At 41.8% G+C, this 24,696-nt stretch overlaps 1 protein-coding gene across 1 annotated transcript in view; it reads left to right on the top strand.

The window, feature by feature from the left end:
- The window catches only part of PLCH1 (phospholipase C eta 1), a 76,567-nt gene that overhangs the window by 28,113 nt on the left and 23,758 nt on the right, over positions 1–24,696 (top strand). The window contains exons 6-9 of the mRNA XM_072959495.1: positions 204–375; positions 6,615–6,722; positions 17,961–18,122; positions 23,159–23,230. Of these exons, the coding sequence (XP_072815596.1) occupies positions 204–375; positions 6,615–6,722; positions 17,961–18,122; positions 23,159–23,230 (514 nt within the window). The remainder of the gene's footprint in view (positions 1–203; positions 376–6,614; positions 6,723–17,960; positions 18,123–23,158; positions 23,231–24,696) is intronic.

The raw sequence follows: 24,696 nt of genomic DNA, 5'->3' as shown, positions 1-24,696 counted from the left end.
AATGATAAAATGTTTCATGTATTTATTCATTCAGCCAATAAATAGTCAGAATCTAAAAAAAAAAAAAGGATAATTTTAATTCCCACCCGTCTCACAACCACTGCCACTAGGATTGTAAGAACATAATGAACACAGAATGACTTTCAAAAGCCCCGTGAATTGCCTGTCCTTGATGTCTTCATCATGTGTTGCTGTTCTCTCAGGTTCCCGGTCATTCTGTCTATTGAGAATCACTGCAGCATCCAGCAGCAAAGGAAGATTGCTCAGTACCTGAAAGGAATATTCCGGGACAAACTCGACTTGTCCTCTGTGGACACCGGAGAGACCAAGCAGCTTCCGAGCCCTCAAAGTCTGAAAGGCAAAATCCTAGTGAAGGTAATTATTACCTTAGGAATGTAATAAAAGGCATTGATGGCCAACTAAGCCCCCCTCTCCCTTAAGGACTAAAAACTGGTTTATCAAGAGAATGAGAGTCTCTAGGTGAAGGGTTGTCTACATGGGTGTGTGTACCTGGTTCCAATTTAGTTATAGTCATCCCTCCAGAACAGGCTCCTTACAGACTGACCTTGTATTCTGGGATTATTTTTATGAAGCGAGAACATCAATACTATAAGCCAGGTGTTGAATATTTCAGTCTGTAGCCGTTCACGCTGGAGAGAAGCATGTGTACGGGAGGCACAGGCCACATGGGAAGAGAGGCTCCTCGTGTCCATATCCGAAAGTGTTTCTTTCAGATTCTTCTCTCCCATTTCAAGCTCCAATAACTGTCTGTCAAAAAAAGGCTTCATGGTTGATCAGCCTTGGTTATGTAAGTGAGAATAACTCACTTCAAAGAGGAGCCCAGGCTCAGACATAGTGCCCCACAGGATTTGTCTGCATGTGGGGGAGCAGTAAGTGAATAGAATGACATTTCATAAACGGATCTTCTGAGGAAGAAAGCTTACTACCTGAAATGAATATTGGTAATACAAGGAAGAGCTAGAAAGACAGCTCCTTGAGTTTTCGGATTGCTGACGTGATTTTACTTAATTCCAGTTACTTTTGTGTGTTTGGACTAAAACCATCTTGGATACTTGTATTGCTTTGAGACTAAAAACCTAAGAAAGAGGAGTAGAGGATTAATATTCAAGCAGGGTTATATTTTCCTTAAAATGGGTGTGCACAGAAACCAGATATCACAGGGGAGGCATAGGAAAGTCAAACAGTGTAATTTCACATAGCAAGACTTTAACTGGGGCTTTGAGGACAGCAAATGGGAAAGAGATAATCATCTTTGGAATTGGTCAAAACCTGTTTTTCTATCGATTAAATGAGAATTATAGGTTAAATCCATCAAAGTGACACTGGGCATTTGTATGTGCAAAAGCATTTTGAATAAAGGTTTCAATTATATAATGCAAGAGATAACATTTAAGGTGAATTTTCCTGAAGTCTTGCTAAAGCAAAGTCATGTAGTAGTGAAAACTGATTTCTGGGTTAGAAAGCTGAGTGTCACCTTTAAGGCCTTGTAAATCTTTCCATGTTCCCTAAATGGTCATGTGCCAAGCAGTCAGAAGTTTAAACTCTGAATGAGTCCATTTGATTGAAATCCTTTCCCTTTGGACAGTGGGACTTAAGGAATATTTGATATGAACTCATTAAATCTCTTGTGCATATCTGAACTTTGAGTCGCTTTGGCATAGAATGTCCCAGGGCTACTGGGCACCAGGTTGAACTGGAGCCGGAAGATCTGAGGCGCTTGTAAGGAGAGGCAGTGGTGCGGGCTGCAGGTATTTCAAAGAAGATGAGGTCTGCTTGCTAGTAGTAGCCTTTGGAAAGGCTATTTTTTCTTTAAATCCTTGAATTTTCCTGTAAAGGAAATTTCCTAGATTTGTGTACCAGCACATTCCCATTGGAAGCAACAACAAGGGAACTGATTTTCTTAGTTTCTTTAGCATCAGTGCGATCTCTGGTCCAAAAGGCAACATTTGAACAACTACTTACCACTTTGAGACTAGCAAGTTAGTTATTATAACACACGTACTTTCCAACTGTGTGTACACACACGTACACACACACACACAAATATATACAGTAGTTCCTTGGTATCCTCAGGGGATTGGTTCCAAATCTGCGATGCTGAAGTCCCTCGTATGAAATGGCCTAGTACAGTAAGCCCTTCACATCTGAGGAGTCAAGTAACCTTTGGATACAGAGGGCTGACTCTGTGTGTGTGTGTGTGTGTGTGTGTGTGTGTGTGTGTGTGTATCCTGAAAAGTAAACAAAAATTTGCTTTTGAACAAAAATAATAACAAACAGCAATTTTCTGTTGACTTGTTGCTGAAAGAAGCCTTATCTGGTCCAAGGCTTTTACTTTTACAGATGTGCCAGAAGTGTCAACAGAGTTGTTACCATTCTCCTGGGCTTAGGCAGCTAGAAGCTAAGGGGTAGCTATGGTTCCTGTCTCTTGCTATGTTTCCATACACCATGGAGGACTTAATCTCATTCTTGAGCGTAACTCCTGCATATAATAGTATGTAGATCAGAAGGGGACAACTAGGTCATTCTTTATTTATACTAAACCACTGTGAAGTTCATAAAATTCTACCTAAGTTTATAATTTAGGAGTAACACTATTAACAACAGGCATTAAAAAACAGTGTTGCTTTCTTTTCCTCTCTGCCTGGATACAGTGTCTTTCAAGGACCAGCAGAGGGGAGGGTACAGCTCAGTGGTAGAGTGCATGCCTAGCGTGCATGAGGTCCTTGAGTCAATCCCCAGTATCTCCATTAAGAAACAAATAAATAAACCCAATTACTCCCCCAACAAAATTTTTAAAATGAAATATAAATAAAATTTTTTTAAAAAAGCATGTTTGGGCAGAGACCAAAGCTACCATTACTTGCCAAAACACACCAGGGTCAATTCCTCCTGATTAAGGGGAAAAGAAAAAAAAAATGGACACGCAATATGGAAAAATTTGGCAGAAAATATGGCCCTAATGTCTTTTAATTAGATTTTGAAAAGACTGAAAATGAGGGCACCTTGTGAATACTCTGGGATGGCAGCTTTCTCTTTATTCCCTCACCTGCTGCCACACTTAAGTGAAGGGGATTGGAGCTCAGTGCCGCTGCCAGGCCAGCCCGTCACTAAATGTTCATGATGGTTAAACTTTCCTTTCCTTCCTGTGGTGTCAGAACCAAGTGCATCACTCAAGGGTTGCTATTCCTTATTTGGTAATCTTATTTTTTAAAAATTGAAGTATAGTTGGTTTACAGTGTTTGTTAGTTTCTGGTGTACAGCTCAGTGATTCAGTTATATATATATGTATTCTTTTTCATATTAGTTTTCATTATAGGTTATTACAAGATATTGAATATAGTTCCCTGTGCTGTACAGTAGGACCTTGTTGTTTATCTGTTTTATATATAATAGTATCTGCAAATCCTGAGCTCCCAGTTTGTCCCTCCATCCCCCCTTTTCTAGGTTGAAGAAAATGTTTAAGTATCCAAACTCCCAAGAGGTTTAAAATCAAGAGTTTGGATTCCTTTTTTTTTTTTTAATTGCAGTATAGCTGATTTACAATGTTGTGTTAATTACTGGTATACAGCATAGTGATTCATGTACACATATACATGTATTCCTTTTCATATTCTTTTTCATTATAGACCATTACGAGGCATTGAGTTTAGTTCCCTGTGCTATGCAGTAAGACTTTGTTGTTTATTTTATGTATGGTAGTTAGTATCCTTAATCGAGTTTTGTTTTGTTTTTTCTCCCATTACACAAGTGATTCAATCAGCTTTGAAACTATCTCTAAGCCAAGCATCCAGGGTCAAGAGCTTTGGGTATTACACAAGGTGCAGGAAAACTAGGGGGGAGATTTCTCTGACAGCCCGACTGTGCTGGTGGTCCTATGGAGGGAGAGAAGCAGGTGGGGGACAGATTTAGAGTGTGAAAGAGGGGGCCACTCGTGGAGTGGAGAGCAGGAGGACTGGAAGTCACTGGAGCTGGAGCTGAGAGAGGGTCAGCCTGGGAAGTAGTCTGAGGTGATGGTTAGAAATTTGTCATTATTTTAGACTTCCAAGCATGTGACCGTTCTTCCATGTTTAAGGAATTTTCCCCATCTTTATGTTTTGAGAAGCTAAAAATGCTAGACATTTTGTTTTGCTGTATTCCTCTCACTGGAAGGGGGGTCACGAGGTCCAGTCCACACTCAGGGTGATGCGGTCATAGAAGGGCATGAAAACCAAGAGGCAGGAACCATTGGGGTTCCTAAAGGCTGCCTACCATGGTGACCTTGGCCATCAGCCTCAGAGCTGGATTCTGCACCCCAGCTCCCGCCCACTAAAGATTCTGGGAGCAATTCAATTTCTGCTTGCCGGTAAGATGCTCTACTGATACAGATGGTTAGCTGCCCTAGAAACCCTTATCAGGCCCTTGGGCCATCCCTTCCGCTTCTGCTTTTTATTTACTTGTACTTTTTCTGAATATAAATTGGGAAATGTAGAAAAGGAGAAAATAACCATTACCTGTAATACTGTTACCCAGAGGTTCTTACTCTTAATAATTGATCGTGTCTCTTGATGGAGTTTTTCCGTGAGTTTTTTTTTCGTTGTTGTTCTCTGTAACTTTTTTTTTTCAATTGAAGTACAGTCAATTACAATGTGTCAATTTCTGGTATACACCACAATGTCCCAGTTATGCATATACATACAAATATTTATTTTCATATTTTTTTTCCATTAAAGATTATTACAAGATATTGAACACAGTACCCTGTGCTATACAAAAGAAACTGTTTTTAAAATCTATTTTTATATATAGTGGCTAACATTTGTAAATCTCAAACTCCCACATTTATCTCTTCTCACCCTTCTTTCCCTGGTAACCATAAGATTGTTTACTAAGTCTATGAATCTGTTTCTGTTTTGTAGATGAGTTCATAGTGTTTGTTTGTTTGTTTTAGATTCCACATATGTGTAATATAATATGGTATTTTCCTTTCTCTTTCTGGCTTACTTCACTTAGAATGATAGTCTTCAGGTCCATCCATGTTGCTGCAAATGGCATTATTTTATTCTTTTTATGGCTGAGTAGTATTCCATTGTATTTATATTTACCACATCTTCTTTATCCAGTCATATGTCAATGGACATTTAGGTTGCTTCCATGTCTTGGCTATTGTATATAGTGCTGCTGTGAACGTTGGGGTGCATGTATCTTTTCACATTAGCGTTCCCTCCGGATCCCTGAGTTTTTATGCATTATTGAGATCATGCTTTAATATGTGTATATAATTCTGTATGTTGGATTTTCTACCATTTTGTTGTAAGAATTCCCCCGTGTTGTCTAAAAGCCTCTGATTGCTAGTGGATGCTGGTGAGTGGTTACGAGGGCCCTGCTCCAGCCAGGCAGTGGTCTCATTGCATCGTCCCTGAAGGCGGGCCTGGGCAGTGCAGAGGGCACAGCCAGCACCGGGGAAGGATGCGTTCAACCTGCTTGGGAGGAGAAGCTGCTCTAAGGACATGGGGTGGGGCTATGCCTATTAAGATGAGTCATAAATGTTCGAACAGAAGACTGGTCTGATTTTTATTTATAAACAAGATGCAAGTTCGAGCTCCATTATGTAAGTTACAGGCTTAGCCATAGTTTTTTACCCACCATGTGCTACAGTAAAAATTAATTGTATGTAATTGGAAGTAATAAAACTGACTTCTCTTGAAAGACTCTTTCCCCCTTGTTTTGCCTCTAATTCAAGCTATCTGCCTTATAGTCAGTCTGAAGTAATGACTGACAAAGGGATAATACATTTTATTTTCATTTTTCAAGTTTTAAAAATTATTTTTAATTGAAGGAGAGTTGATTTACAATGTGTTTGTTTCTGGTGTACAGCATAGTGATTCAGTTACACATATCTATGTTCTTAAACATTATTTTTAATTGTGGTAAAATATACACAACATAAAACTTACCATTTTAACCATTTTTAAGTGTACAGTTTGGTAATAAGTACATTCACGTTGCCGTGTACAGAATTCTTTTCATCTTGCACAACCCCTTACTCATTAAACTCCATACTCATTAAACAATCCCCCCCATCTTTGCTGCCAATCCCCTCCTGGAAACCACTGTTTTACTTCTTGTCTCTATCAATTTAGCTACTCCGGGTACCTTATATAAGTGGAATCATACAACACTTGTCCTTTTGTGACTGTCTTATTTCATTTAGCCTGTTCATCCATGTTGTAGCACGTCAGAAATTCCTTACTTTTCAAAGCTAAATAATATTTCATTGTATGCGTATGCCACATTTTGCTTATCCATTCATCTGTTGGTAGACACTGGGATATTTCTACCTTTTGGCTGTTGTGAATTTTAATTTTAATTTTTTCTTTTTTTTAACTGAAGTATAGTTGATTTACAATATTATGTTAGTTTCAAGTGCATAATGATTCAATATTTTTATGGATTATACTCTATTTAAAGTTATTATAAAATAATGGCTGTATTTCCATGTGTTATGCAATGTATTCCTGTGGCTTATTTTATACATGGTAGTTTGTACCTCTTAATCCCCTACCTCTCTCTTGCTGAACTTTCATTTTTAAATGGAACATTTTGTGTCATTTGAGGGCAAGAAGCTGCCTTATCACCTTGGAGATGATGCAGAGGAAGGGGAGGTTTCTGATGAAGACAGCGCAGATGAAATTGAAGATGAGTGCAAGTTCAAGCTCCATTATGTAAGTTACAGGCTTGGCTGTACTTTTTGCCCTCTGTGCTACAGCAAAAATTGCTGCTCTATTGTAATCTTCACAAATACGGTGGCTATAGTGTAAAAAAGGGTATTTATTGAGAGTTACTTTGTGTGCTGGTACACAGGCTCACAAATGTTTATTGAGTGAATGAGTCAAGGATTCTTGTGTCTCAGGGTTGGAAGAAATGTTAGTGATTAACCCATCTGACCCTCTTTCCAGGGATAAATTCTCTCCTTTTACAACTTGGGTCAAAACTCAAATTGCAGTTGGAAATGTCACTGTCTGATGAAATAAACTGGCTTTAGCATTGTCTCCCTGCCTCCCGCTAGCAGCCCCACCTTGCTGCCTGCCAGGTTTGGCTCACAGAACCCACTGCATGTGGGTCTGCTCTTCTAGAATGTTCATCCCCTCCCTGAGAGAATGCACCTGGAACCAGAGGATTTCCAAGTTCTTCCAGAAATGAGCCTCTTAGCTAAAACTTTAATCTGCTACATCTTAGATAAAATGGCACAGAACAGTTTGTAACCTGCATGGTACTTCAGACCCCTGTCCTAGTTGAAGAAGCTTCCTTTGTGGAAAAGCACCATTTAGCGAGGTCATCAAGGAAAGTACTAACCTGGGAGAAATGTAATGTTTAAAGACCTCCTCCACACCCTGCCACTGTCACCATGAGGGGCTTGGACTTCTTGACCTCCCCCATCTTCTACCTCTCACGTGATTGCCAGGATCATAGGACGATCTGAGAGTAGCACCTGCTCACATTCATTTGTTATAGGGTTTACAGTTTCATTTCTGTAGGAAAGTAGTATTCCTCTAGGCATCAGGACTATTATTCTGCCCTCTAAAAAAAAAGAGAAATGTTGTACAAAATCTTCTAAGGTACATCATTGCCCTGAATTCAATGATTACATATTGAAAACAGTCTACTCTCTTCTAGAAAATAGTAACTGTGGTGGCTTCTTATAGGTATTAAAGGGAGCTGGTATTCTTTTCAAAGAGGGCAAGAGCTTAATGACAGCTGAAGTCTCAGTAGATAGTTCTTTCTTGGCTGTAGTGCATTTTAAAAGGGATGAATTGGAGAAGATTCAGCTTGAAGTGCAAAGGAAAAATTACCATTTGTATTAATCTATTGACCTTTAATAGTTTTTACTGACTCAGTTAAACACCACTAACTAACAAGGCTGTGATTACAGAACATTTAAGTAGATTTAAATAAGTAGAAATACGGTTAATATCTTAGTTTCTTTTTTGCTCTTCCAGCTACTTGCTATTTTGGTAATTACTTCTGATTATAGGTAATTTAGTTCTTGTTTTTTTTTAAGTTTTATTTTATAAACCAGATTTTTGTCTCTGAATTTCATTGTCTTTGCCTCTTGTTTCCCAAAACTCTTGGTTGCCAGCCTGAGTAATCTGTCATTCGGCAGCAAGGAACAGTCTTGACTAAGTTGTGTGTGTTTAGAGAAAGCAGTTTTTAGTGAAACTGGAGGAAATTTAGCTACTATCACCCTAATCATTTATTGCTCCGAGTAAAACCCAAGTTATTGTAGTTTCTACATTCTCCCAGTAACATTAATTTTCTTCTAATGTCAGCCTTCTAATTTTCTAAGTTACATATCTGTAATTGTAAAAGAGAATTAGCTATAGTTTTATGGAAACATGTCAGTAACGTCACGAGTGAAAATACCGACTGGGTTCCTCTCATCCTCAGAGTCTCTTCACTGTTGCCTAGAAACACGTACAGGTAGATAGTTTAGAATGTGATTCCATAAAGACAGATGTGCTCTTTCATTTGGATTCTTTAATTTGGGCCTAAGTGAAAGTGGAGAGCACCTGACCTGTAACGTTTTACAGGGGTCTCTTTGTTAGACATTAGGATAGTAAATACAGAAAGGAACCAGTATTCTGACGGAAATATGTAAGGTTTTTACTCACCTTTTTCAAATCTTTTATCTCTATTTTTGAGCTCTTCTGAAAAAAGGCAGTGCTGTATTTAGAAAGCCAGGTGTTATCCTGTAATCAGTCAATTTCGGTCCTGTTGTCAGCCGAGGACTCAGATGCCTTTATCTGAGTGTTGAATGTAAATTGCCTGATCATGTTTCTGCAAAAAGAGGCTGTACTGTGCAGAGTTGATATGAAATCAATAATTACCTTAGAGAAAGTTCTTAACCTCCCTTTCAAGTTAACAGAATGTGGTTAGATTTGTAAGTTATACCTGAATTACTGTGATAGATGAAGATTCTAGCTTAGCATTCATGAACACTGGAATGCTTGCTCTCATGGGGCCATGTTGAACAAATATTTTTTAGTTAAAAAATTTTTTTTTTAGTAGGGGGTGGGTAGTTAGGTTTGCTTTTTTGTTTCTAGAGGAGGCGCTGGGGATTGAACCCAGGACCTTGTGTATGCTAAGCATGCGCTCTACTTGCGCTAATACCCTCCCCCCCAACAAAGTTTCATTGGGGAACTCCTGCTGGAGATGCAGCCAACGTGCTTTAGGTGCTGGAGCACACAGCAATCAACAAAACAGACAAAAATTTGCTTTTGTGGGGTTTAATACATTGATGAGAAAAGGGAGGGTAGGCAGGATATAAAAGACATAAGTAACATGTCTGGTGTACTAGGCAGTGATAAGTGCTAAAGGGAAAAAGGGAGGGAAGACGTGTAGGAAGTGTGCGTGCACGTGGGCACGTGCCTGCCTACATACGTGCACATGTGTGACTGAAGGGTCTATTGCTGTTTTAGGTGGGAGGACCAGGAAAGGTCTCACTAAGAAGGTAACGAGTGAGTAAAGACTTGAAAGAAGTGAAGTTAGCCATGCTGATATCTGGGGAAGAGTGTTCCAGGCAGAGGGAACAGCAAATGCACTGTCAGAGGCAGAATCTGGGGCTCGCCTGGCATCACCCCAGCATTAGAAGCAGAAAGGGAGGCAGAATCCTCGCACCTGTCTTCTTTTTTCTCTTAGTCTACTGTCTACTTAAGGCATTCAAACCCCACCAAAAGCTTTTGCTCTTTTAATAGATGCTTTCTGTTGCTGAATTAATTGAATCCTTTAAGCTTCTGCCTCATTGTTTTGTGGCTTCAGCCATAGAGAAAATCAGGCTCATAATGCAGTAAGCCATAGGTAAAGCCGGTGTGTTCAGTGACCCGAGAATCACACAGCTCAGAGACTCGGGGGACGATTTCCTTTCAACTACAGTGCAGTAATCTAACAGATGTGATTCAGTGAGGCCAGCTCACCGTTATTCATCTTTATGGGCTCCTCTAATGTCAGCGTGCCTTGCAAACTTTCCACCCCCATATTTCAATCTCACTGACTATTTTTCTCTTCTGCTGGGTTACTCAATATCTTTTTTTCTTACACTCTCTGCGTCTGGGTTCAGCCAGCTTCTTAGGCACAAATATCAAGCTCTCTGTCTCCCTACGTGAAGCTCATCTCATGAATCCCAAGGCTTCCAACATGTTAAATTGAGCCCTGGTAGAGTAACATGTAACCACCTTTTGTATTAAATTAATATCCTAAGATCATTATTTGCTGTGTGTGTCTCACATTAAACATTTTAAGTTTCCTCCCTTTCCACTACCTTAGCTACAGATTGACCTTCTTTCCTAAGGTATTTGTTATACGATTTGAGCCATTTTAAGGAGGATTATGAATCTTGTTGGTTTAAGACCTGTCAGCACTCAAGGAAGGGATGGTTGCCGCCTGAGGCTGTGAGGTCCTGGGGCTGAAAGCGCTCACTCAGTAAATGCCCTCAGTAGGGGAGGGGGGCTGCTGTTGCATCCTGGTGACGAGGGGTGGGGAGCGGAAAGGGAGCTGAAGGTTCCAGTTGTTCCCTAGGACGTGATGCAGCTTCTGCCTCCCTGTCCTGCCAGAGACGTGAGGTAATGAACGGTCAGGGTCTAACGTACTGTGCGCATTACCTCTGTGTGTGCATCTCCCTCACATCTCAGAGGTACCACCTTCTGACCATGACTATGGCTGAGAAGTCAACTATTCCCTGTTGGGAACCTGTCTTTCTATTCTATTTGTTCTGTAACTTCACTATTAAGTAAAAGGAGTGGGTTTATTCTTCTTAGCACTCAATCTCCACTTCCCACTAGAGAGCTCATGTTTTCTTTCATTCTGGAAAATTCTCAGCCATTTTTTTCTTTGGATATTGTTTTTGTGGCATTTCATCAGTCCTCGTTTTCTAGAAGCACTGTTAGATTGAAGTTGGAATCTCTTAGTTTATTCTCTATACTTCTTAGTTCTCCTTTACTTTCTTTATGTCTGTGCTGATTCTGGGTAATTTTCACAGTGTTTATTCAGTGATTATCTCCTTGACTATGTCTGGTCTAGAGTGTATCCCAGCTATCATTTTAATTTCAATGCATATACACTTGATTTAAAAAAATTTCAAATACACACCTGTTCTTATTTTATTATTTGGCTTCTTAGTTTCTTATTCTTTTTATGGGGCTACTTCTCCCTATCTTTGAGCATCTAAACATACTTTTTTTAAAGTGGAAAAAGTGAATCTCCATTCCATGTGTTGATGTTTTGGGCACTCCATCTTAGCATTAGTTTCCTCTATGAGTTTTAGAATTTGGGGTTGAAGGTTCAGTTTTGAGTGAAATGTTTTTTCTCTTCCATTCTCTTTCTTTCTGTATTTGACCTTCTTATCTAGTGGTACTGTGACTTCTTCCAATGGAACCCTAAGCATCACCCATCCGGTGCCCACATGCACACACACAGCCCACCTGTGCTCCAGGTTCCTAACCAGACAGTAGATTGATTGATTGGGAGTTCTCTGCCACTGGAGATGTTGAAGCTATTACCCATCCAGTCACCAAGCAAACCAACGTTTTGCTTGTCTTCTCACTCCTGTCCCTTTGATACTAAATTTTGTATCTTCCACACAGTTGGGTTTTTTTTTAATGCTTCCTGTTATAAGCAAGGATCCCATTCCAGCTTTCATCACCACCTTGGTTCTATGTTATGAAACTAGCTCTCATATACCACAGCGTGGGGAGCGCCTTTTGTTTCTTTTGACTGTAAGGTGTAAATTCTTGACCACCTTTGCCCGCTGTGAATGTGGAGCTCAGTTACATTTATGATCTGCAGTGCTCTTGTTTATATGAACCAAGATTATGACTTTTCTCCTTGTTAGCTCTTCTGTCATTGGAGCAGTGGGAGACTTCAGAGTATGAATGTACACTGTCGTATATGAACCCATATGTCTGTACAAATATATGTACCCAGACTTACATTCATTTTGGACTATATTTTTCTTTCTTTTTTCTTAAAGTATATAAAGAAAGTTTAATAAGATTTTTAAATGTTTGCTTAACAGCTCTGACGAAACACTACCTTTTGCTACTTTCCTGACATAGTACTATTTTGTTTTTAAATATCTGAGCTAAAATCAGCTTTTAAATATCAACCATGTTTTCAGTCCTTGTTAACACCAGCACTATGGTAAGAACTTTATACTTACTTTCATTTTATTCCCAGAACTGTGGGGATGGAGTTGAAACTCTTCTTTCCAATGTTTGACAGATTGGGAAAATAGGGTTATGAGAGATGGAGTGACTAATCTAGTGATTAATTCAGATGAGGAAAAGTACATGGGCCATCCTTGCTTTCAAGCAGAATATTGTGTACAACCCCTGAAATTATGTCTTTTGGGGAGTTCATCTAGCTGGAGAGAGACACTTATCACACCAGCAGCAAATCGTGAGTAACAACAAATGTGACAAACTGTCATGCAATGTGGTCTTGACTCAGAAGAAAGTGAGTTCAGAGAACAGAGAGCTGAGGGTCGGGGGGAGTACCCAGAGAAGGTCAGGTGAGGTACTGGGGAGCTCAGGTTTGGAGCCAGCCTGCCCAGGTCAGACCTGGCTCTGCTGCTTGTTACCTGGATGACCGCAGGGAGCTCACTGGCCTCTCTGGACCTCAGTTTCTTCATCATCTTCTAAATGGACATGAAAATAATACCTTGAAGTGTTTTTCCAGCTGTGTCTCTGCCTGGCTGCACCTTCATAAGTTGCATTCATGTTCCTGGGGAGGGGCTGTGCCAGTTGGTCTGAACTGTGGTAGTGATGCCCTCTCCAGCTGGCACGAACCTCCTTTGACCTGGAGGAGGAGGAGGTCTACAGTCCTAGGGTACTCCCACGACCATGCACAAGGACATTGCGGGACAGGCCATAAAGATTATGAGAATCCTGAAATCCAGAACATTTTCTCTTTACCTTCCTGGGATCTCTACTATTTAATTAAAAGAGCTGTTACTATTTGAAGACTATCTTGAGATGAACAGAAAGAATAAGGATTCTAAATTCTGTCTGATTCGTACTGAAAGCAACTGAGTTAATGGGCTTTATAAGGAAAAGCACTTTTGTACATCTGAAACTAATACACTATTGTAACTATACTCCAATTTAAAAAAAAAAAGAAGGAATGAGTGGAAATACGAGTCACTCTCATCCTTTGCCATAGTGGCATAAATTTGACTTTTTATGTACTAAAGGAAGGAAATTATTCCTTTAAATCAGATTCAGCTAAATGGTTATTTAACTGAAGGGGAAAAAAGGAAAAAGATGATTGTGAGAGCTATTAGTAAGTTCATTGCCTGTAAAGAACTCAGAACAATGCCTGGCACATAACCTGTGCTCAATAAACCTTAGATGCAGTCAGTGTCAAGAACAGCAGCCGCGGCATGATTATCGCTAATGCAAGGCCTGAGCTGCTCCTTGAGTAGAAGAAGGTGTTTTCAGGGAGTGAAAGGACCAAGCAGGCGACAGGAGAGGACAGGAATAAATGTGCAGCCTCAGATGCCTGAGAAGCGGCTGCTCTTCATCCGGGAACACTCAGGTGACCCACATGGAAAGCTCTGCTGCACTCACAAAGGGCAGCTAATTGGCCCTCCTTCCTGTCTGCAGACTTTAGCCCAGAGAGGGAAAAAAGGCATTTTGGAAGGGTGAGGTATTCTAGGGTTTTGGTTTTTTGTTTTTGTGTTTTAAAGCAAAGATCCTCAACTTTGGCTGCACATTGAAATGACAGGCAAGCTTCCCAAAATCCCAGTGCGTGGGTCCCACCCCAGAGATTGCCTTGTAGTTGGTCTAGGGCATGGCCTGGGATCTTGCTGCTCTCCCCAGTGAGCCCTGTGTGCAGCTGTGGGAGAGTCCCCTCTCCCTCTCTCGGGGGCAGCCCCTCTCGCCCACTCCCTCCCCTTTCCTGCTGTTTCCCAGCCTGGAGTGGTCAGCCTTCTGTGTTCCCAGTGATCCTTTCATTTCTCACTGGAGACAAAATCAGAATTTGTGCAGTGTTGGATATGTTTATTTGTGGCAGATATTCCTAGATCATATTCCTCTTGTGAAAATGGGAATTAGGAACCCTGACTGCTTCTCACGCGGGACCTACTCCAGACGTGGAAAGGCCACCCTCCCCTCCTCCCGCTCAAGCTGCAGCACCCTCCCTCTCCCCCTGGCTCAGGGAACTGAAGAGCAAGATGCATGTGGCTTCCAGCTGTGGTCCCTGCTGCAGCTGCACAGTGGGTGACAGGTTGCCAGGTCAGGTGTCTGCCTCAGCTTTCTCTCACTAATGTTACTGAGTTCCAGGCCAAATGATAAATATATTAATGAAACCTCAGCCACACGTTAATTTATTCTCATCCTGTAAGTCACAGGGAAGAAAAAGATCAACAGGCAGAAATATCATTCCTTCAGCAACTCCCGGTGTTGAGAGGATGTGAAGTGAATAATTATAGCCTTTGTATTAAGCATGCATTATTTCACCAGCACCAGTCGGTCCAGCTTTATATTTTCAGCCTTGTTTTGCTGATGGTGAGTATTTGGGCGTAATTGCCACAGTTCATCTCCTTGCCAACTCCTCTCATGGCCCCGAGCCAGGGAAGGAAACTGATGCTTCCTGGGGGTGTTCTGTGTGACCCCGGCACGCTAGGTGCTCTCACACACTTCGTCTTTTGAACTCCCCAACAAACATGCTCCCTGCCAGGCTCTGGGTCCCTTGATGAAACGCATTGGAAATTCGAGACCTGGAGTTCCTTTCTCAGGTTCACTGCTGACCTTAAGTGAAACCTACTGTTTTTCCACAGAAGGATTGTGGTGAGAGATAGCCCAGGTGTCATCAGGAATAACAGTTGTTTAAAATATGAGCCTGCTCACTTGACTCAAGAATTTATCTCTTTCTGTAACAGTATAAAAGGGATGGCTGCCACACTGCATGATGAAATATATATAGAATTTTGAATCAAAAATCTTAGGTTCCAGTTCAGCTACTTAATAGGCAAGTGTGTTTGGACAGTCTCTCTGCCTCTGCATCACCAAGAGGAACATTTGGCTAGTCCTTGTGCCACCTTAAAGGGTGTTGGGCGACTCAAATGAAGCGCTGTTACATGACAGTGCCTTGTGAGCCTTAGCACAACATACGTGTCGTCTTAATTGCTTTTTCTGTATTTTCCTGTGCTCTTTTCTCCATGTTCGCATGGCTCCTGGTTCTCATCAATGCTGTTTTCTCCAGGCCATTGCTCATGTTGGAATGCTGTCACCTTGCTCTTGGCAAGATCATCAACTCTTACTCATCTCATTGGGTTGATTTGTGGCCCCTGAAATATATGTCCACATCCTACCCTCTGGTACCTATGAATGTGACCTTATTTGGAAAAAGAGTGTTTGTAAATATAATTAAGTTAAGAATCTTGAGATGAGATCATTCTGGATTAATGGAGTGAGCCTTAAAAATACAATGGTGTGTCCTTTTTGTGTGTGTGTGTATATGTGTATCAATGAGAGCAGCTCCCCCTTTGCTATTGTTTGGAGTGGGGACACAGAGGACAAGGCCATGTGAAGACAGAGGCGGGGACTGGAGCTCTGCTGCCACATGCTTGGCACCACCATAACTGGAAGGAGCAAGGAAGGATTTTTCCCTTGAGGAGGAAGTGTACCCTGCCCACAGCTGACTTCATACTTCTGGCCTCTAGAACTGTGAGAAAATAAGTATCTCTTGGTATTAAGTTACCATGTTTGTGGTAATTTGTTACAGCAGCCTCAGGAACCTCATACACTCACCTTTGAAGGCTGGGCAAGAGGCCCCTCCTCCGTGTGCCCATCTGTCACTCTACTCCCCGCTGTTGTGTAATTATCCTCCGATGTGTCTGGCTTCTCCACGACACTGAGAGTTTTGTGACAGTGGGTTTGCACCTTGTTAACATTGTAACCTGGCAGAGCCACTCAATACCTGTTTGTTTTATGCAGAACACTCTCAAACTCTCTTACCTTGATTGAATCCCCCACCAGCACGTCGGCCTAGGCTCTTACTACTCATGGTGGGAACCATGTGTCTGGCTCTTCATCTGTAGGTACCTTTCCTCCTCCTGCACATGCTGCCAGGTTAATAATATTTCTAAAGTACGTCTCAGACACTTGTCTACCCAGAGACTCTCAGCGACTCCATACCTCTTGCTTTCAGGTGTCTCCACAACCTGGCCCCAAAGTGCCTTTCCATCTTTATCTGCCACTACCATCCTCCATGAATTTCCACTTTAGGGAGACTAATCTGTTCCTGTGTTTATAAAACAGGCTTTGCTAGAATGATGGAGGAGAGGGAAACCCATCCCTTCATCAGTGTTAAGTTGTAGTTACCATGCCAAGCCCAGGGCATTCCCACCACTTCTTTGAGGTCTTCTTGGTCATCTAGGTGGGGATGCCATGTTCCTTCTCAGAACCGCTGTTGTACTGGTCATCTGCCTCTGCAGGCCGCTGGGCAGACCAGAGTAGGCTATTTGGGGACATGCCTTTGCTAGCCTAATAGGGTGCTTCCTCCTGTGATGTCAAGGACCAGCTCTTTTCCATCTTTGTGTCTCCTCAGGCCCTGAGGGCCTCCAGTGAGGTGAAGTGCCTCATTCACTGGATATATTAAAGATACTCATGCATATGATATTATTATAGGGAAATTAAATAATCTATCCTGATGTAGCCTTTTTTCTCCAAATTTCCTTTTATGTTTGTATAGCTTTGCTCTTAGAAGATTTTGTGTTACTATGTGTTATTGAAAAACTGCTCATTCTGTAGAATTTAAATTTAATGACCTCTTAGTAACAAATTTGCAAGTGGAAAAACGAGTCTTAAACTTTTGGTGAGAACTAGGGAAATTATTCTGGTGGAGGAGTGCCCCTTTCCTTACCTTGGGGTGGGTTGGCCTTTGGCAAGTGGCTGAAGAATTTACGGAGGGTGCTGGACATGGGGAGAGGTGAAAAGGGTGGAGGAAGGGAGAGCAGTGAGCAGAGCCTGGGTCATTGGTTTCAGGTAGGACAAGGTGGTCAGAAGGCTGTGCTAAGCAAGACCTCTAGGCAATCTGTGTACCTGGATCACCTAAAAATTGTGGAAGTCATCATCTAGACACGGGCAGAGCTTCGTTAACCAAAACATTTGAGATTAATTGAGATCGTTAAGTATAGGGATGAATCACGGCACAGGGCAGTGGTGAGTTCCCTCCAATTACACAGTGGGGCAGAGAGGAAAGATATTTTATCTTGAAATAACCCTCATTTCCAGAGATTTCCATAGCATTCTTTTCCCCTCTGTAAAAGAAGTGATTTATTTTAAATAGCAAATTTTAATTAATTAATTAATTAATTAATTAATTAATATTGAAGTACAGTCAATTACAATGTGTCAGTCTCTAGTGCACAGCACACTGTCCCCGTCTTGCATATGCATACATAAATTTGTTTTCATATTTTTTCATTAGATGTTATTGCAAGATATTGAGCATTAAATAGCATATTCTTGCTCAAATTTACCTGTGTAGACACAGAAAACATAGTCTCCAAAAACTTTGCCAGGCCTTCCCTCTAGTGAAAGCGGGGAATAGCACAGGGGCAGGGGCTTAGGAGCCCTGAGTTTGAATCCTACCTCAGTGATTTACTAGCTTTGTTACCTCGAGCAACTCGCTTAATTTCTCTAAGCATCAGATTCTGCATCTCTGAAATGGAAATGATTATAGGACTATAAGGATGTTGAAAGTTGAATGTTGTTATATTAATCACCATTTTATGGGATTGGTGGAGGCCTGGGGGAGAAGGACAACAGTGGTACAGCACTCTTAACATCTTACAGGTGATGGAGAGATCAGCTACAGAAGCCACGCGGCTTGAGTGAAGGGTGTGCTCTAAGTGACTCTGTGTTTCTTAAGGGAAATTGTTTCCTTTGCTTAACTCTTTGCAGAATAACGGGACCACTGAGCATCAGGTGGAATCTTTCATCAGGAAAAAACTGGAGTCGTTGTTAAAAGAATCTCAAATTCGAGACAAGGAAGATCCCGATAGTTTCACGGTGAGGGCGCTGCTGAAGGCCACGCATGAAGGCTTAAATGCACACCTGAAGCAGGTATGCAGTTCCCTCTTGTACTTGTCCTTTGACAGGAAAAAGAAAGCCCCTTATACGTTGTTTGTGATCACTTGACTGTTGTGGAATGCTGTTCCAGTTTCTTCTGTTTCTGTCCTCATATTGCTAGAGGAACAAAAATCTCTTCCTGCAAAATGATGTGAGCAGTAGTGAATAAAAGTCACATGGGCAGGTAGGGTAGAAATGACTCATATACAGCTTCACTGGGACCCTCGGGACAGAGCCCAGCGCCCCTGTGTTCACCTTTCCGGTGTGTGCTCAGGTGTGGGTGGGGGCTCGAGACCACCACGTACTTGGCCCTCCCACCATCCCCATTCAGTCAGCCTCCATGCCCTGTTGACCACACCTCTGGAATGTGTCTGTCTACTTCTCTTCGTCTCCATGCTATGTCCTAACTCAGGCCAGTGTCCACTCTCACCCAGACTTCTCTTGCCCTCTTTCAATCTAATCTCCACTCTGAAATCAGTGTGATGTTTTAAGAATACAAATCTGATCATGTCACACCACCGTAGCAAATTCTTCAGTGGCTTCCTGTCATGCTTGGAATAGAAGACAAACTCTAACCAGGCTTTCAAGGACCTACATAATTGCATCCTTACTGACCTCTCCAGTCTCAGATCTCACCATTTTCCTTGTCACACCACCACTGCCTGCAGTTGTCACACCAGCCACAACTGTCTAAATTCCCTGGTCTTCCTTGGATTCCATTTTCCTTGTCTGGAACACTCCGTTTCCACATCCACTGTAGCTAATTCCTACTTAGGCTTTTAAATCCCAGCATCAATGTGATGTTTTAAATGAGCCCTGCCTTGACCCCTGGATTAGGTTAGCTGTCCTCTTTATATGGTTGATGGTGGCCTGTTGTACCTTCTTTTTCATGAAGTTTTTTTTTTTTTTTTTAACACACTTGCAGTTACTCAGTATCTGTCTTCTCAGCTAGATTGTAGATTCCATGAAGGCAGGAACCACGCCAGTATTGATGACTGTTATTTTTCTGACTTGAATAGGGCCTGGGACTTGAATAAGGCCTGTGTGATCTTCATATACAGTTCCTGAATGAATGAATGGTTTGGGCTCTGGTTGAGATTTTTATTCTGCTTTCTAATAAAAATAACATAAATGGGCAAGGAAGAGGGGTAGTGGTTTCTTAATGTTGTCATTGCAGGACACTGAGGGCATTTATTCTGGCCCAGAGGAGATCCCTGTGGTCACTGGCTTAGCCTTCCCTGCTCTTGCCACCAGTCCTCCAGGGCTCAGAGCTCCCCAGGCAGAGGGAAGACCGTGCGGTGGTGACTACACTTGGATCTGAGTGACCACTTAGCGTTGATGGTTACTTTCTGGGGCCTGCAGAAGTCCAGCCATTCAGTCACCTGGCTATTGCCCAGGTCTGTTTCCTTTGCAAACATAGAAAACCCTAATTCAAAATGGCTTAAATAATGAAGAAATATGTTGGGTCAGGTAAGCGGCAAGTTCATTTGCAGAGTGACCTTCAAGGTGGGCTTAATTCAGAGGCTCAGCAGGGTCCTCAAAGACCCATCTTTCTGTTCTAACTACCACGTGATTAGCATCATCCCATGTCTGGTTCCCCCTCTCTTGATGGCTACAGGGTGACTAGGACCCTGAGCTACGTGTTTCTTGGTCCAAGTCCAACAGACCAGAGTTTGTGCTGAGCTCTGGTTGGGCAACTTAGCTCACATGCCCACCCCTGAGCTGATCACCATGGCCTTGGGTATGTTTCCTTCCTGGAGCAGTAATTTTGCAAGGGTAGGGCTAATATTGGCATGCCGATGCCAATGAGAACTTAACCCCAGAACTGGCACCGAGGTCAGCCCCTCTGAAACTGCATATGGGAGGAGCAGAATGGAGAACCGGGGAGACAACCAAGATGGCAGTTGCTGCATTTCTGCCCTTACAGTTTATCATACAGTTTTGAATTTTCTTAAACATTTCTATAAATAGCAGTAAGCCTCTTCCCTTCCTCTCTGCTCCTCCAGCCTCTTACCTTCAGCCACACGAATGTCTGTAAGATCACATTCAGTTAGCCCAGTCTGATTTCTGCCTCTTGTCCCTAGTGAACTCTCTTTGGCTGATCTAAGCCATCACTTCCCCTTATGCTTCTGGAGAAGTTTTTGCCCCATCCTAGATCATTCCAACTGGAAAGGCCACAGTGGGTCTTGGAGATCTTTGAAGAAACAAATCAAGCCCATCTTTCTTTTTATGGAAGTGATCCTAGTGGTAATTTCCCCATCAGGTAAGATGGCAAGGGACCTCAGGTTTCAGAGCTGTAGTAGAACAAGATTCATCCTCCTTTTTCTTATTTTTTACTTTCCCTTAAATCTGGCTGACTACAAGAATGCATTAGACTTGCATAAAGTAAATGGAGCCTGCAACTTTAATAAGCTGGACAATGAAGTGTTAAGAGTTTTAACCCTGCTGTTGGGTTAGGTTTTAAAATAAGATTTTGGTTCAGTGGGCAAGTGAAGACAAGCCACTGTTGAGACAAGCCCATCTGTGTCAGATACATATGCATGTTTAGATGCAAGGCTGAGAATGTGCTGCGGGATTCGGGACAGCACGTCACTGCAGCTCCTTCTTCCTGGGCCGTCACTCAGCAGGGCAGCGCTGTGTTCTTCTTGTGCCGTCTTTTCCCTGGAGATCCCGGCAGTGAAATACAAATGAAATTCTCATCCTTCATGCTGGAAGAACTTAGTGAGCTCAAGAAAGATGCCTGCCCTCCTGAGAGTTCTTGAATTCACTCCCTTCTCTAAATCCCAGCTGCAGCCATCTGGATAACCTTAATTATTCCCCAAATGGACTTTTCTAGCTCTTCCGCTGTCCCACTCCCTCTGGTCTCTCAGTTACACTACTACCATAGTGATGTTGCAGATTTGTGCTTCGATCATGTCATTCTCCTATTTTAAACCATTCAAAGGCTCTTCATAGTTTAGAAGATAAAGTTCAAATTTAAGCTATAGCCCAAAAGATCCTTTGTCCATGATCTGACCCCTGCTCTGACACATCCACTCATGCACGTGTGTATAGTTACTGGAAGGTTCCATGTTCCTAGCACTTGGCCTTTGTGTTTGCTCTTTCCTTGGCCACAACACATTTCCCCTTCCTCACCTCACATAGGTAATGTCTACCTATCTTCTGGCTTGAAGTCCTCCTTGATCCTCAAGTCTGGGCATGTTGCCTTCCCATGCCATCAGGCAGTGCCCTGAACTGCCCATCATAGTCTTATAGTGAGTTAAGATCATTTGTCTCCACCATAAGAGTGTAAGCCTATTGAGGACAGAGTCTACATCTCTCTTGTTTGCTTTCTCCCTTGTATGCATGTCAAGTTCCCAGCACAAGTTCTGACCGATGAATTCAATGAAAGATGTGCTGATGCGCAAGAAGTCGGTATGGACATATATTTGTGTACATTCCTCTTCTACATAGAAGGAGTGCAGAGTGGGGCAGGGGAGCAAGCCAGAGAGGAGACTTCGAGCTACACAGTTTTATCACCAACTAGCTTTGTAACTTTGGGTACATTAACTAACCTTGCCATACTTTGATTTTTATTATCTGCAAAATTGGGATTTTAATTATACTGATGTCCACAGGTGGTTGTATACACTGAGAATATATGTAGTGCACTCAGGATGCTCCTTGGGGCATAGTAGGTGCCCACTGAATAGGATGACCCTGTTCCTCAACTTGCCTGGGAGAGCCCCGCTTTATCCCTATTGTCCCAGTGTAATTATTGTAAGTGCCCCATTTCACTCTTAGTCCTGATTTGGACAATAAATAACATGGCCCCTCTGAGTTCCTTTCTGGTTTTAGGAGGTTAATTGGTCCCTTCCTCCCCCACCTCACAGATAAGAGAACGAGGTCAAGAGAAGGGCCTTTGCCAAAGGACCTGTAGCTACTTGGTGGCCGAACTGGATCTCCTGACTTGGAGGGCAGAGATACTTCTATGACCACATCTGTCTACTTTCTTAATTCCAGGGTTTTTGAATAGTTAGTGATCAGTGTTAACAGATCTTCAAAGGCAGTCAATACATACAAACCAGTCAATGAAAATTACCCTGTAAACCTGTTACTCACCCTCCTCCAACCCAGTTCTCATTCTTCCCCCTCCTCACCCCAAACTGCATCTTTGATTATTCGCTATGGATATATGTAGATGCTCTCCCTGACCTTTTGATTTTAGTGGTTTATTGCACTTCCATGATTATCTCTGTTCAGCTGAAGTCCTGGGAGGGCGGGGCCTGTTGGCCTCTCCTTACGTCATGTAATTAGCAGTGAATCACCTAATCATATTTTTAGGGATAACAATTGGATAAGAGTCTGAACCTTTTCAGTGAGGTGGCCTTTCTGTCCCCTGGAGTATGGAGCGCTCTAGCCTAGAAAAGTAATTCAGTGAGGAGGAATGCAGAGGCCACAGTACCTCTTTCCAGTGCTCGCCACAGAGGGAGGGATTTCAGTGAGCAGATAAGCTTTGTTGTAGTTTACTCAGTGAAGGAAAGAAAAACACTCTTACTACCTCCTAGATATACTTGGATTTTATTTATTTTTAACATTTCCAAATTCCAAATAGCAGTATTCAATCAATGTGGTTACTTTTTTTTATTCACTGAATTGGCTTTTAATGACTTTTGGCCATTTTTAAAAAGTTAAATCTGCTTTTAACTAAAGATGATTTATTCCCCCTTAGGGCATTCAAAAAAATACACTCTGACTGTGGAGAGCCTTGTGAACAGGCCCTGGAGAGGCCCCGGACCCCAACTTTAGGAAGGTGTTAGCAGTTGCCATCTCCTGGCTGGGGCCTGGGCCTCTCTGTGCAGTGTCCCCCCTCCATCCCCACCAAGGGAGAAAGAGCCACTTTGGGGAAGTAGTGGGGGTGGAGCAGGAGGAGCTGAATAGGACCTGCTCCCTGCCCACCTAGAGTCAGAAGGAGGGAGGGACCCTGCCAGAACTAAGAAAGAAACAAAAGCAAAGAAGACAAATAGTCGTATTATACTTTATTTTCTCAGCATCCAGATGTGAAGGAGAGTGGAAAGAAAGCACATGGACGATCCCTCATGACCAACTTTGGAAAACATAAGGTAGGAATTAAGAGCGATAAATGTATATGATTCAGTTAATGTAAAGAGTCTGGAAGATAACAGGAGAATAGCACCTTGACCTTGGAATAACTGAAGATTTCCTAAACAGGAACCTAGAAAAGGAGAAAGTTGATGATTAAACTACTTTAAAATTTAAGAACATCTGTTCATCAAAAGTATCAAAGAGCAAATAGCATACTGGGAAAGGATATTTTCAATACACCTATCTGACAAAGGACTTGTGTCTTGAATATATAAAGAATTTCTACCAAAAGAAAAAAAAAAAAACAGGGACCCAAAATTTAAAAATATGGGCAAAAGGCTTAAATGTGCCTCACAAAAGAAGATATCCAGGTGGCTAATACGAAAAAGGTCCTCACTGTCATCAGTCCTCTGGGAAACAGAAACTAAAACAACGGTGAGATTCCACATCCACCCACCACAACAGCAAACATAGAGGCTGACAACCCTGTTTGTCAGAGAGGATGTTGGGCAACTTGAACTCTCGTAAAGTGCTAACAGGAACCTTCATTTGTGCAGCTGCTTCACACTGTTTCACAGTATCGACTAAAGCCACACTGTGAACTGTATCTTAACAGTTCCATTTTTAGGGTTGTGCCATGAGACTGAAACAATGGTATTTATAGTGGCGTTTTGTAGTACAAACAGGAAACAGTTTGAATGTCCATCGACCATAGAATGAATACAAATTGTGGTGTATTCATACAGGGCGTATTTATCAGCAGTGAGCATGACAAAATTACAACTTCATGCAATAGTATGAGCTTTATGAACGAGACACGGAGCCAATGAAGCCAGACTCAAGAGAGTACATACAGTTTGATTCCATTTATATGAAGTTCCAAAACAGGCAAAAAAAAAAATCTCTGGGATAAAAGGCAAGATAAGAGATACCTTTGGGGAGAAGGTGATGACCAAACAGGAGACTTGGAAGGTTTTGGGGGCAGATAATATTCCGTTTCCTCATTTGAGTGGTTTCTCTTTGTGGAAAGTCATCACGCTGTACACCTATGATTCTTGTACTTTTCTAAATGTATGTGATACTTGAATAAAAAGGTAGCACATGTTAAATAAGAAATCAGTTATTAGGTGAGGAACTTTCTGCATGAGGTTTCTCTAAGTCCATTTCTTTGGACTTTAAGGATTGCTGTATGTGGAATTTCCTGCCCCATCAATAGCATAATTTTTAAAAGGTTGGACAAAGTAGTCATAATAAACTGAAAACAGCCAAAATGTTCTCCCATAAAGACTGGTTAAATAAATCATGATTCACTCACACATTGGACAATTATGCAGCCATTAACAGGTGATCACTCTAAAGAGCTCAATATGCAAAACATTAAATAAAAAAGATGAAAAATTGGTTCTATGATATGGTAACCATGATGTGTCAAAACTCTATGTCCAGAAAATATATCGTCATTTCTCCAAATACCTGTCATTGG

Source organism: Vicugna pacos, chromosome 1, assembly GCF_048564905.1.
Source record: "Vicugna pacos chromosome 1, VicPac4, whole genome shotgun sequence".
In the NCBI taxonomy this organism is placed as follows: domain Eukaryota; kingdom Metazoa; phylum Chordata; class Mammalia; order Artiodactyla; family Camelidae; genus Vicugna; species Vicugna pacos.
The sequence above is the reverse complement of the archived record's forward strand: the minus strand, read 5'-3'. Positions and strand labels throughout refer to the sequence as shown.